The sequence below is a fragment of the Artemia franciscana genome, chromosome 17, assembly GCF_032884065.1.
Source record: "Artemia franciscana chromosome 17, ASM3288406v1, whole genome shotgun sequence".
In the NCBI taxonomy this organism is placed as follows: domain Eukaryota; kingdom Metazoa; phylum Arthropoda; class Branchiopoda; order Anostraca; family Artemiidae; genus Artemia; species Artemia franciscana.
This window is the reverse complement of record NC_088879.1, coordinates 36,098,274-36,112,631: the sequence shown is the minus strand read 5'-3', so window position 1 is coordinate 36,112,631 and position 14,358 is coordinate 36,098,274. Positions and strand designations below refer to the sequence as shown.

General features: G+C 33.2%; 2 protein-coding genes across 2 annotated transcripts in view; both read right to left on the bottom strand.

Moving 5' to 3' along the window:
• Positions 1–400: 400 nt before the first annotated feature.
• LOC136038197 (uncharacterized) overlaps positions 401–14,358 on the bottom strand; it is a 122,755-nt gene continuing 108,797 nt past the window's right edge. The window contains exons 9-11 of the mRNA XM_065721277.1: positions 12,839–13,022; positions 9,571–9,720; positions 401–2,158 (exon numbers count right to left, since the gene is read on the bottom strand). Coding sequence (XP_065577349.1) covers positions 1,185–2,158; positions 9,571–9,720; positions 12,839–13,022 — 1,308 coding nt within the window. The 3' untranslated portion in view covers positions 401–1,184. The remainder of the gene's footprint in view (positions 2,159–9,570; positions 9,721–12,838; positions 13,023–14,358) is intronic.
• LOC136038198 (minor histocompatibility antigen H13-like) lies at positions 10,320–11,586 on the bottom strand. The gene has a single exon (XM_065721278.1). The coding sequence runs from the start codon at positions 11,569–11,571 to the stop codon at positions 10,411–10,413; it is 1,161 nt and encodes a 386-aa protein (XP_065577350.1). The 5' UTR covers positions 11,572–11,586; the 3' UTR covers positions 10,320–10,410.

Below are 14,358 nucleotides of genomic sequence, written 5' to 3'. Positions count from 1 at the left end.
GAAATTTGTTATCTAATATTTAATTTTTTACGCCTTATTTACCCAATATTAAAATTTTTTATTATAGTTTTATATGTTTTATTATAGTTTTTTATATATATTATATATTTTATTATAGTTTTATGGTACAGAAATTTTAGCCTACTACGCCACTGCACGTTTGGGGGTTCCAGTAGACAACAAGCTGAACGTAATCCATGAAATCTAATCCGGGTTTTTAGCCTGTTAATAAAATATATTCTGACTATAACTTGTCTTTATTTTTATATTATAGTTTTGTATACCATATGGTTTTATAAATCAAATATTTAAGACCGAAATTTTAAATCTAATATCTAAAGCTTTAAGCATTATTAACCCAATATTTAAGATGTACTTTTTTAAATAGCGTTTAATTTTTCGAGTATTATTCACCAAAAACACCGAATGTTTAGGTTTTTTTGCCATAGTTTTATATGCCACATCTTTTCATATAACAAATATTTAAGCTTGAAATTTGTTATCTAATATTTAATTTTTTACGCCTTATTTACCCAATATCAATAATTTTTATATTATAGTTTTGTATGCCATATGGTTTTATAAATCAAATATTTAAGACCGAAATTTAAAATCTAATATCTAATGCTTCAAGCATTATTAACCCAATATTTAAGATGTACTTTTTTAAATAGCGTTTAACTTTTCAAGTCTTATTCACCAAAAATACCAAATGTTTAAGGTTTTTATTTGCCATAGTTTTATATGCCACATCTTTTCATATATCAAACATTTAAACTTGAAATTTGTTATCTAATATCTTATTTTTTAAGCCTTTTTATTAAAAATTTTTATATAACAGTTTTATATACCATATGGTTTTATAAATCAAATATTTAAGATTAAAACTTTAAATCTAATATCTAATTTCTTAAGCATTATTAACCTAAAATTTAAGATGTATTTTTTTATTTACCCAAGCTTTATTTACCAAATATCTAGGTATTTTATACTATAGTTTTACGTACCACATAGTTTATATACCAAATATTCAAGTTTTATGCTAGCCGTGTAGGTAGAGAAAACGATGGAGGCAATTAGAGATCCACTAAGAAATACATTTGAAATTGCGGGATACGTATAACGAAAAAAGATCCTAAATCTGCTATCCAATCACAAATTGTCTTAACCAATTTCAGAAAAAGTTAGCTTAAAAATTTAGTTATGTCAACGCTGTCATCACTATCAGTTACGAAATCACTGGTGCTATTGAGTTTTAAATGTTTAAGATATTCTTTCTCTTCTGAAATGCTCGCTGTACAATCATTATTCGTTGAATTTCCTAAATTGGGTAGCGATTCCCTTTTTGGTTGATTAAGCGTCTCACTATTCCTAATAACTGCTTCATCACTATACTCACTAAAGTATTCACTTTCTCTATTACTGAAGCTAGTGTTTCTTAAACTGGTATTTTTTATCGGTAAATAACTATCGTTTTCTCGAAACAAATCGGAATTATTCTGATCAAACTTATTAACAGATTTGTCACTGTTTATGTAATTACTAGGATTAATAAAACTGGTATCATTTACAACTGAGTCTGTCTGGTCGTCTTCAATAAACTCAGTTTTAATATTAATAGGCTGCCCATCAATCATACCGTCAGCGTAGCGATTCTTTTCAATCCGCATCTGAGTTTGTTCAATAGACACTGAATCCGAATCGTCATCTTTAGAATGCCTGGTTCTATTCAATATTTCATTACCATCGACAGTACCATCCATATCATTGTTCGTATAACAACCAATTGGAGTTTCTTTTAGAACTAACAGATCAGTGTCGCCATCTTCAATGGGCTTACTATTCAAAAGGGTCTCCTTTAATACACCTTTAATAGCAATATCACGTGCTTCCTGGTTTTCTTCTAACCTGGTTTGCAGGCTCGTATCCCGAGTGACCTCGTTTGATATATTTATTTCAGTTGCACAATTACCATTATCATCACTGCCTATATTATCACAGAAATTTTCGTTTGTGTTGTGAATATCGATCTCGAAGGATTTTCGTAGGTTAGAAGTTTTAGCCCACTTTGGGAAGAAGTCTTTTGGGTTGAAGGTGCTGCCAACACCAGCTAAATTGGAAACCGGAGGTTCTGATGGATAAAATTCGTCTTCTCCTCCTGAAATATTTTAAATTGTAAATAAATGCCAAAAGCACCAAAAACCATCAAAATGCTATTTTTTTTTACCAATGCCACATCTCCAACGATGCCAACGATGCCTACTTAAAAATTATGTCAGCAGTATTTATGTGCTGTCTAACGTACAATTATACAAATTTAAAGTTTATTATCTTTTTTGGGTACGAAAAAGGGTTTTAACTCACCCACTCACGCCAGTCAGTTTTGAGGACAGTTACTAGTAACGCCCTATATGCACACTGTTGAGCTCTTACCAAGGCTTTTTGTTATGCCATCTGCTTGCCATTACTTCCACGAAGAGGCATCTATCTTATAAGTTATCTTCTTTTGCGGCGAATTTAGTTTAACTTTTGACTTTAGTTTCCACAAGGATTTGGAGGGCAGCTCAACTTTTCCCTATTTCATAACTGCTACACCAAAGATGGGGATATTGAAGATTTTTACTGACAAATCAACTTCTTAGAAGGGTGTTAGAGCAATCTATTTGAAATTGCAATTATTTGTTACAAGTGAGCATTCTATTTTCTGAGTGTCCCCACATGACGACACAGCCCATAAAATAGGGTAGGTTAAATTTTTATTACCAAAAATAAAGGCTGCAAAATAACAATGATGCCAACTTTCTATAGAGTTCTGTTAAGAATGATAATAGTAATATAATAGCGATAATATTTGAAAAATCTTTGAGTAAAAGAAGTGTACAATGAGCTAAAAAAATAGCGACTGAAAATAAAAGGAACATAAAAACACCAGTATTAACAAATACACTGAATTATAAAAGGAAAAAGAATCGAGCAAATGACCTGTACAAGTAGGCTTACTCAATTGTCTCACAGCGTCGTCTAAAGAAATGGACACCGTATTTTGCATCAAATCGAGCTCAGTGATATGTAAGAGAAAACATACAAGAGAAAGTTGTAATCAAAGACAGCAGCCCAGAGAGAGCAGCCCAGGAGATGCAGAACTGAACAAAGAGCAGCCCAGGAGATGCAGGACTGACCAAGCAGAATCTTACCGCATAAGTCTGTAGCTAAAGGAATTTTCCACATTCTTTTTATTACAAAAAGTTAAAACTAGAAAAAAAAACTCTTATTTTATCAAAATTAATGATCTGGCGCGTAATTTGACAATTTATAAGTCTTGATTGATCACTTCAAGCCCCATTTAGCCAGGCACATAAACTAATGGTTTTATGTTATTACTTTTATTATATATTAGTAAATTATTATCGTGTTATATGATATTATTGTCTTATCATATAATATTGCAAATAATATAAATATTATTTTCATTAATAAAATTATTAATAAAATAAATAATGTTATATCATATTATTATGTGTTATTACATTATTATATTATACTAGCTGTTGGGGTGGCGCTTCGCGCCACCCCAACACCTAGTTGGTGGGGCGCTTCGTGCCCCCCAAGCCCCCCCGCGCGCGTAAGTCGTTACGCGCCATATTAGTTACGCGCCATTGTAGTTGTGTCACTGTGTCCCACCTGTGAATATAGATAGATTTATATATGTGTTTCAAACTACGTAAAAATTGCGAATATACAACATTTTTGGCTTTCCCACTACTGGAAGCTTTCCGTTTCCAATTGCCAGCAATTGATCTGAAAATGTTTGACCAGAATCATCGTTTTGCAATCGGACACGCATATTTGTAGTTAATTTTAATATTTTTTACGTGTGCCCATAAATTAGAATTTTTCAGGCAAGCATTCATTTCGTCTGCAGGAGTTAAACTACGTAAAAATTGCGAATATACAACATTCTTGGCTTTCCCATTGTCTGTGCATATACAAAGCCGTATGCACTAATAATGACGTCATATACAAACGCTCTTTTTACAAACAAACAAACATGCATACACACAACTCGTTTTTATATAGATAGATAGATAGATGGATACAATACAAATTAACTGCGTAAAACTTGCGAATATACAACATTCTTCGCTGTCCAATTGTCGCTGCATATAAATAGATTGTCAGGTTTACCGACCCTCGAACATGCAACGTACAATTGTCCATGGGAAAAACAATCAGTATTAAGATCTATACCACATTTTTCTACTGATTGACCTTGAGCTTTGTTAATGGTGATTGCAAATGCTAATCGAATTGGGAATTGCAATCTTTTAAATTGAAAAGGCAGATCCGTTGGAATCATGGGAATGCGAGGAATAAGAACAGCCTTACCCTCAAAATGCCCTGTCAAGATTGTCGCCTTTATTAGGCTTTCCATTGTTTTTTTTACGGCAAGTCGCGTGCCATTGCAAAGCTTTGGTGGGTTGATATTTCTTAAAAGTATTATTGGTACGCCTATTTTTAGTTGTAGCACGTGTGGTGGAAACCCTGAAAGATATATGGAATTTAAAAATTCAGATGGATAATTAACCGCTTCATTTGGTTCCAAAACTGTGTCGACTGTCTTGCAAAGGACTGCCTGGTCTCGAATCTTGGTCAAAACAACATTGTTGATTTCGTGGACGTCTATATTTTTGGGTGCGAGAATCGCTCTTTCACTTAGCCATTTATTATTTTTATAATTTTTTAGAATATTCGGAAATACTTTTTCAATCAATTCATTTTTGGACGTCACTAAACTACAGAAATCAGCAGGTAGTTGTATACGTCCTGAAATTGAGTCTATCGTATCATAAATGTCTTTTTGTTCCGACGTTAACTTGTAAATGTTATTTTGTACATACGACAATAGATCACTCGTACTGTAACTTTGTTCACGATCCAATTCTACACATGTCGAAACAGCAGCGATACGGTTAGGTGAAGGCATTCCCAAATCCTGAAGAGGTTTGTTTGCCATACGTACGCACAATTCTTCTATAATAACTAAAGTGACGTTATAAATTTCTGATGTAAAATCAAAAGTCATTTCTGACGTCTCTAACTGTTTTCGATGGAGTATATCTTCGGACATTTTTGACTTATATTTTTCCCATAACTCTGTAGGAGCTGATGGAGAGCAAGTGTACGAATTTGACTTTGGGTTGACGTTTCGCACGCGTCATTGATGCAGTTATCCCAGTGTTGGTCATTCTCCAATAAATTCAGAGCTTGGCATGCACTACGGTAAGTGTCATGTATAGTACCGTTTACAGTTCTCAAATACTCAAAGGATGTCGGACCGGGTACATTCACCAAAAGCAGGCGTAGAAAGAAGCATTCATGTTGATTGGGGTGAACGGTGTAGAGTCTTCCTATCGTGGTATCTTTGAAGATGGTAGGTTGGCCGTAAACCCACTGGTTATCTACTTCGATGGTGGTACCGTTGCCATTGTAGGTTTTTCAGTCATTTTACAATTAGAAATTTCTCTTTCAACGGTCTTCTTACAATTAAAAATTTGTCTTTGAACGATATTCTTAAATACCTGTGTCCTGGTCGTCATTTATATTCCCTGTGTCCCGGTCGTCATTTGTGTCCCGGTATCCCAGTCTGTAATTTCTCTTTTTTCTTTTTTCAGTTTTCTTTTTCTTCTTTATTTTTCAGCTTCACTATGAAATACATATCGCCGAACCTTTGTTTTTTTAACTAAAATCTGGTAGTCATTGATGACCTTATCCAAGTCAAAATCCCAAACCCAATCATCATCGCTATCATTTTCAGTTTTAATATGTTTTGACTCTCGCTGTCCAGGTGGATCTTCATCTAACTGCGCGGTTTTGCGTTCTTTAGCCTCAAGCCTGTTTCCTTGCTGTTCTTTTGATTCCTCGGCACGCTTTCTTTTCTGACTTTCTCTATCAGCAGCAAGTTTTTTGGCATAGACTCTTTGAGCATCTTCATCAGTCATTGTAAACTTAAACATTAATAGAATTCTACGCGAACATATGTCTTATATAACTTGAATGACGTCACCTTCAAAGCAAAAATGATGGCAACTAATTTCATGACGTCAGCCGAAACATGACGTCACCTGATCCACGATCCACAGATCCACAGACAGCTTATTTTTATATATATAGACTAGCTGTTGGGGTGGCGCTTCGCGCCACCCCAACACCTAGTTGGTGGGGGCGCTTCGCCCCCCCCCCCCCAAGCCCCCCCGCGCGCGTAAGTCGTTACGCGCCATATTAGTTACGCGCCATTGTAGTTGTGTCCCTATGTCCCACCTGTGAATATAGATATATATATATATATATATATATATATATATATATATATATATATATATATATATATATATATATATATATATATATATATATATATATATATATGTTTTTAACTACGTAAAACTTGCGAATATACAACATTCTTTGCTGTCCCATTGTCTGTGCATATAAATAGATTGTCAGGTTTACCGACTCTTGAACATGCAACATATAATGGTCCATGGGAAAACAATCCGTATTCAGATCTATACCTCATGATTCTAATGATTGCCCTTGAGCTTTGTTGATGGTGATTGCTAATCGACCATTCCCTGAGTCGCCATCGTCATTTATATATCCCCCTGTGCACCCCGGCGTCGCCTTTGTAGTTATGTCCCTGTGTCCCGGTCGTCATTTATATTCCCTGTGTCCCGGTCGTCATTTGTGTCCCGGTGTTCCAGTCTGTGATTTCTCTTTGAGTGTCCCGGGCGTCATTTATATTCCTTGTGTCCCGGTGTCCCGGTCGTCATTTATATCCCCCTGTGCCCCCCGGCGTCCCCATTGTAGTTGTGTCCCTGTGTCCCGGTCGTCATTTATATTCCCTGTGTCCCGGTCGTCATTTGTATCCCGGTGTCCCGGTCTGTATATACATTCGTTTTTTAGTTTTGTTTTTCTCCTTTATTTTTTTCCTTTTTTCTTTTTTTTCTTTTTTAGTTTATTTAGATTTTTAGATTTTTTAGTTTTTTTATTAGTTTTTAGTTTTTTTTGTAGTTTTTACCATTTTTTTAGTTTTTTTAGTTTTTTTTTTTACTTATGTCCTGGTCGTCATTTATACTCCCTGTGTCCCGGTCGTCATTTGTGTCTCGGTGCTTTGTTGATTGCTAATTTATATTATATTTATATTTATATTTTTTATATTTATTAATATTTTTTTAGTTTTCTTTTTCTCTTATTTTTCAGTTTTTTCCTTTTTTTTAGTTTTTTCTTTTTTAGTTTTTAGTTTTTTTTTGTTTTTTACCTTTTTTTAGTTTTTTTAGTTTTTTTAGTTTTTTAGCTTTTTTAGTTTTTTTATTAGTTTTTAGTTTTTTTTTAGTTTAGTTTTTTAGCTTTTTTAGTTTTTTTTCTTTTTAGTTTTTTTTGTAGTTTTTACCTTTTTTAGTTTTTTTTCTTCTTTTGTATTAGTGTGAAATAATTCAGACGTCATATGCGGACAAACACGACGTCGCTCGACAGACAGACAGACAGACATAACCCACAAACAACTTATTTTTATATATATTTATTCATATTTTTTTAGTTTTCTTTTTCTCTTTTATTTTTCAGTTTTTTCCATTTTTTTTAGTTTTTTTCTTTTTTAGTTTTTAGTTTTTTTTAGTTTTTTACCTTTTTTTAGTTTTTTTTAGTTCTTTTTAGTTTTTTAGCTTTTTTAGTTTTTTTATTAGTTTTTATTTTTTTTGTAGTTTTTGCCTTTTTTTATTTTTTTCAGTTTTTTTTTTAGTTATTAGATTTTTACCTTTTTTTAGTTTTTTTTAGTTTTTTAGCTTTTTTAGTTTTTTTTCTTTTTAGTTTTTTTTTGTAGTTTTTACCTTTTTTAGTTTTTTTCTTCTTTTGTATTAGTGTGAAATAATTCAGACGTCATATGCGGACAAACATGACGTCACCTGATCCACAGATCCACAGATCCACAGACAACTTATTTTTATATATATAGATATCTGTTTGCTGACCTCTCCCAAAACGACGTCGATTCCCTCCAAATGGAGCTAAGGTGGTTTTCATAAAGCTCCTACTTATCTATTGTGTATACTTGTTTAGATTGTACAGTAAAATCTTTTACTACCTTATTTTGAAAATATCTATGGTTCTTTGGGTAATTTACTGTATTTTCTGTCTCCTTTTAATTTTTATAACGTAGATTTTAAGACAAAAGCATTTACATGGATAATTTCTACTGAAATAGTCCGAGTCATTGAAAAGAATACATCATTTATGGTATTTGGTTTGCACAAATTCAATCCAGAAATGGTTTTTCGAATACTAGAACAAGCAAAAGCCTAGATGTACAATTCCTTTTTGTACTGCAGTATTTAAAGCACATCTAGTAGCCCATAGATCAGTTCCACTTAAAAAATCACAGACCACACCCTCCTAGCATGATAGTATGATTGCAGCTAGAACTAAAGCTCAAAAATACTAATCAAACAATTAAAGTGCAACGTTTTTACGTTTTTTACATATTTACATATTACGTTTACATATTACATTTTACATATTACGTTTGTACATATTGTGAACATATTTTTTTTATTTGTAACTCACAATATAAAAAAGCATTCGGCTTTTCCTCCTTGGAAACTAGTACATAACAAACCAAAAGAATTCAAGGAGCGGAATCACTCGAATATGACATCATACCACAGAAAAGTAGTTTTCAAAAGATACGTGTGTTGCATAATCTCTGGTCAATTGATACATGTATTGTGCCATCTTGTATATAAAGATACAGCTTTTGCCGGAAAATTATATTGCATATTTAAGATTGTGTTTTGTTAGTTACAAAACGTACTAGAAGCAGTTTTCTCTGATTTTCCAGTGCCTCACTAGCAGTGCAGAAGGAAAAGAAGACGAAACAGAGAACATATCAGTGCTACCTAGGCATAAGTGATTTTCCTTGTTGTTCAAGCCAGGAGAATATAGGATTCTTATACAGGTTTTAGGCAAGAGGCCATTCTAATAGTGTATTTTTTATTTCGATCTGACATCATTTATGACGAGTTTAAGGCAAAAAATTTGTTTTTGAAATGATACTTTACTACTAAGACTACTCGAGATGATAGTTATAATCCCTCAATTAGCTACGAATAGCAATTTTTCCCTACCTACCCGTTTTTTTTTTAAACCTGTATTTTAATTTCGGTTATAGGCAATGGTTCGTTCTTTAGTTATCACTGTAACCATGAACCTTTTGAATTACAAGCACAAAATCACATTTATTCACAAATCTTGACGGACAATTTTGGGTAACAGCAAACGAATTTGCAGGCAAAAATATTAAATTTTTACGAATACTTAAACGACATATAGTAAATACATGGTATACTAAGGTAAATAAGAAAAAATAAAGTAAATAAGGTAAATAAAGGGAAATAAGAGTTTTAAAAGGAGAAACAAAATTAGATGGAAAAGAATAAATTGACATTTGGCATCTAATTACTAATATGACAATTATCTACCTGTCTTTACACTATTTTTCTGTTGCATTTGACCTACCTTGATCAACCTGTTCGAGATTACTCAAACTGTAGATATCTGAGAATTGATGCTGTTTTTCCTTCCTCCTTGTCGGTGCTTCTCCCCCAACAACCGTAAACTCGTAATCTGGTGAACTTCGTTCATTCCCCTCTTCGTCGTATTCCCAATCTAGAATAGGAAAAATTATTGAAAAATTATGGATTTAACATATCCAATAGAATATCAAATGAAATCGACGTCAATCCTTTTATCATTATTTAATGATCATTTTATCAATCAATTTGATTATTAATTACTATAATTAGTGTTAAGCTATGTTAATACATAGATTCTCAAATTCTTAGTTTACCCTAGCCTAGGGACTAGCATGCTGGACTTGAAATTCTTTAACCGTGAGTAGAGGCGCTCGAATCCTGGTATCACTGGTTATTTATTTTGTGACAGAGGTCAGTTGCTTGCCCCTGTAAGCTCAGCCAGATTCGAACCTGCTCTAAGTGGGCACCAGCAAAAATCCGGAAAAGGCAGGCAGGAGGGGTGCGCCTAGGCAAAGGATGGCTGAACCCCATTACACTTTCTGGCCGAAGAAGCGTGAAACGGAGATCGGCAGCGCTAAACTCTAATGCCGTATTCCTAACCTTTTACCCTCAATGAAGGGAAAACTTAAAGGTATGAAGGTAAAATGAAAGTCCTTCAGCGTATCTTTTCTAGACATCCTCGTCCTATTCCTAGTCTAAAAAAGAAGGAAGTAAAACTTATATTGAATTACATTAAAGTTATTCATTCCTATTAAGCAATTTAAATGAAGTATAAATAAAAATATTTAGAAAATTTCCCAAAAATATTCATGAAAAACAAATATTAACTAGTGCATAAAAATAAAAATACACGACTGAAAAATAAAAATACACGTATGTGCTCTTCGGATGAATGATCTTCGTATTTGAAGAGTGCTTTAAGATCACCTTTGATGGCAGCTATGAGTATTGGTGTGCCAAGACACGCTGGCACTAAGTAAAGAAGAGCAGGCTGATCATGTTTGAACACGTGCGGGACGAATATGGCCAGGAACAGTCCGGCAATGTAGGCAAAAAAGGTGGCGGTAAAATATGTGCTTCTACCTCGGTTCAAACTATGGTCAAATCGCAAGAGAAGAGCAATAAATATTCCAGGGATAATAATGTCTCCAAGTCCCAACATGGCAAAATTACTTGCTGAAAGGCCGTTTTCAAGCAAGTCCGAAGGGAAAATCAATTTAATTTGTGCTTCAAAGGATTTGGTAACAGGTACCTTCACATTGGTTCCAAAAACCCAGGAAACATAAATGAATAGGCAGGAGAGGAAAATGTAACCAGTCAAAACAGAGTTCAAGAAAAGTAATTCAACTCCATTAACGGCGAAAGTAAATGCAAAAATATCATTTGCTATCCAATGCTTTTTCATGAGGTACCAAACTCCAATGGCTGATGACAAGGCAGCAGTTATGATGTCAGAAGTCAAAAAATTCAAAGCAAATATGCTTTTTGTCTTCAAAAACTTGTCTTCACCTTCACTTTCGTGTTTACTTTCTGTTAAGATGATATCAAACTTTCTCAGAGGCAAGAAGTTGGGGATGATACCGTATCTTATATAGATACCTAAGGTATATTTAAAATAAGATCTTACTTTTATGAAATATCTTTCCAAGGCAGGGCTCAATAGATGCGTTAGAGCTGAAACACCAAAGATGAAAAATAAGAAAGTCAATAAATAGTTGATGTAAGCCTTTAAAAAAATCTTGAAGAATATGTAAATACCAAAGAGTGCACTACTTGCAATCAAAGGAAACGTTGCAGTATCTTTTGTACTCATTGTATCAGGTTTTTCTCCAGATTCCTCTAGTCTTTTCTTTTGCAGGCTATGATGCTTCACAGATCTAAAGGCACCAAGAAAAATGGGCAGAAGTGCCATAACCAATAAATTCCCGTAAGCTATCACCATTCCTTCAAATGATATATTCTGAGGAGGTTCTATATCATCCATAATGTCAGTAAAATTGTCAAAAACGAATTTAGGCAGTGACAAGTCAAAGTTTTTACAATACTAATATGTTTAAGTATATAAACCAAGTTAAGTTTTTGGTTTTCTTTTTTAAGGTTTTTGAGTTTCTGTAATCCCTTATTAAAATATATGCAAATAATTTTGTAATTACCAGTTTTTGCTCTTTAAGCAATTCAATGGAATCTTCTCCTTACCTGAAAATCTTTAGTTTTTCCATATAAGTGTGACGTCATTGCAATTCTGATGTATATATAAATGACGTCTCTAACATAAATATTTTTTCTAAAAATAAGGCTCTTAACGAACTTTCTCAAACATCTGACCCATCTAAATTGTTTGTTTACGCCTGAATATACCAGGATGTCAATTTTCCTGATAAATTGTATTGTTGATAAATATATTGCTGATAAATGATAAATATATTGTTGATAAATAAATCTCAAAAGCAATAATTTAGTTTGACTTTTTTTTAGACATCTCTGTCACATCATTGGTTGAGAATGATCTACCCTCCCATGTAAATGGAATATCTAGTATACCTGGCTTAATCAATACATGTCTAAAACAAGAAATAGATTCAGATTTTCAACATGGGGCATCAGATTACAATCAAGTGATACATGATGTATCTGAATATAAAGGAAGTCATTCTGGAGAAAAGCTTTTTGAGTGTGACATATGTAGGAAAAAATTCAGCTGTAATTCTCATCTATCGAGACACCAAATAATTCATACTGGGGAGAAACCTTTCAAGTGTAATATATGCATGAAAAAGTTCAGTGATAATTCTTGTTTTTGCGATTGATTCATAAAAATGGTGATTTATCAAATTTAATCTTATTTGTTAAACAGAATTTTGTCTTATTTTTAAGCTACTTTTGTCAAACAAAATTCAAAAATAGAACTACATACATTTACAACGCTTTGTTTCTCATTTTTAAAGCCCCCTCTCCTCTTTTAGAAAATCAGTTTTTGTTTATGAACGAGTGTGAATCATTGTATTCATATAATGAAGAGCCATCTACATTGTGCAAGCTTAGAACATGGTATTTTAGTTAAAGACAGACAGTTGAAATTACTTAAATACCTAGTTTCCCATTTTTTTTTGTACAGACCCCCCCCCAGTATCTATTATGAAATGAATTAATGTTTATGAACGAGTGTAAATTAATATACGGAAGAGTTAGCAACAATATGCAAGTCTAAGAGATGGGAGTTTAGTTTAGTTAAGAGAAATGGAAACACCAACCGGCCAACTGGGCGAGTTGCTTCATTTGCTCCTCCTTATTTTGTAATTGAATCCATTGACGTCTTGGACTTTCAGGGCCTGAATCTCCAATGATTTCTAACGTTTTATAGTTATTTTCTACTGGAGGGTAGGAATATATCTTCTGACGGTTAAGTCGCCTGAAGGAAACACTCTTTTTTCGGTCCTAAAAAAAGGAAATTATGCTCAATATAAAGCAAAAAAGAAGTACCAAAAATCTAGTAATTTCATTTCCAAAACACTAAGATCTTTTTTTAATAATTCTTTTTTCATATCATTTCATTCTACTAATCACAGATTTTAGTTATTGTTTATATCAGTGGTTTCTAAACTTTATTTTACTACGGCTCCCTTAAAAATGTTTGATCACGTGGGGCCTCCCTTTCAATTCGCAAAATAATACAGACTGAAAATTTTTTAGTAGTACGAAATTTATTTAGACAATATCTTACAAACAGAAGAAAACAAATTACAATTTTATATTGTTGTCTTTTAATGAGATGGATGCCTATAATTAGCCTCGGTGTCAACGATAAGATGACTGCACAAAGCTCCTTTTCTACAACCAAACGAAAACTGTGTTCCGGTTTCATTTCAGCCAATGCAGAAAGTCCTGTCTCGTATAAAGAAGACTTTGTGGACGGCATCAATGTTTTTAAAGCTTTATTTGACGAAATATTATACTTGCTATTAATATCTAGCCCAAATTGAAAAAGAGATAAATGGTGACAATATTGCTTTAAAGAATTATCACAGGCTAATTTAATCAAGTTTTCTGTCTCATTTGTTATTAATCCAGTTTGCCATCTTCTTCCCCGATAAATGGATTCTATATCCACGCATATTTTGTAAAATCAAGATCATCAAAATAATTTGAGAAATGAGTTAACAAACCGGTCAGGTTAATAATCAAATTGTCATTTTTAAACATATTTACGTCCTCGCGTTGAATTTCTTCAATAAAAATTGCAATTTCTACTTTGAGTTCATGCATCCTCTGTGTGACTTTGGCAACCAGTGTTCTTCACAATAAAACAGAAGAGAGGTATAAGAGGAAAAGAGAAGGTAACTTATACCATTTGTAACTTATACCAGAAGACCTCTATGATACCTCTATGGGAGGTATAAATGGTATAAGACCTCCCATAGAGTCGCACAGCTTTGTGAATAATATAAGTAATAATGCCATATTTTTTACGTGGATTATAGCTATCGCTTCTTTTGTATAAATGTCTCTAAACTCCTTAATCACATTTTACCATACGAGAAATACTCAATGGATCAAGCAATGCCTCCAGAGAACATCACGTGTTTTCATTTTAATTATTGCTACAAGATTTATTGCCACTTGTCAGGAATTCAGGCCTTAGCCGTAACTAACTCTAATGAAAGAGCTGAGACGCCTAGCAAAAAGAGGAAAAAGGATGAAACTCGTTCGCCAGTGATAGTGCAACCCTCTCTTCAAGTGTCCCAGAAACTAGTACTCTCAATTACCCCAATTA

Bases quoted from the DNA above. Each gene is read 5' to 3' on its own strand.
- LOC136038198 (XM_065721278.1), bottom strand. From the start codon at position 11,571: ATGGATGATATAGAACCTCCTCAGAATATATCATTTGAAGGAATGGTG.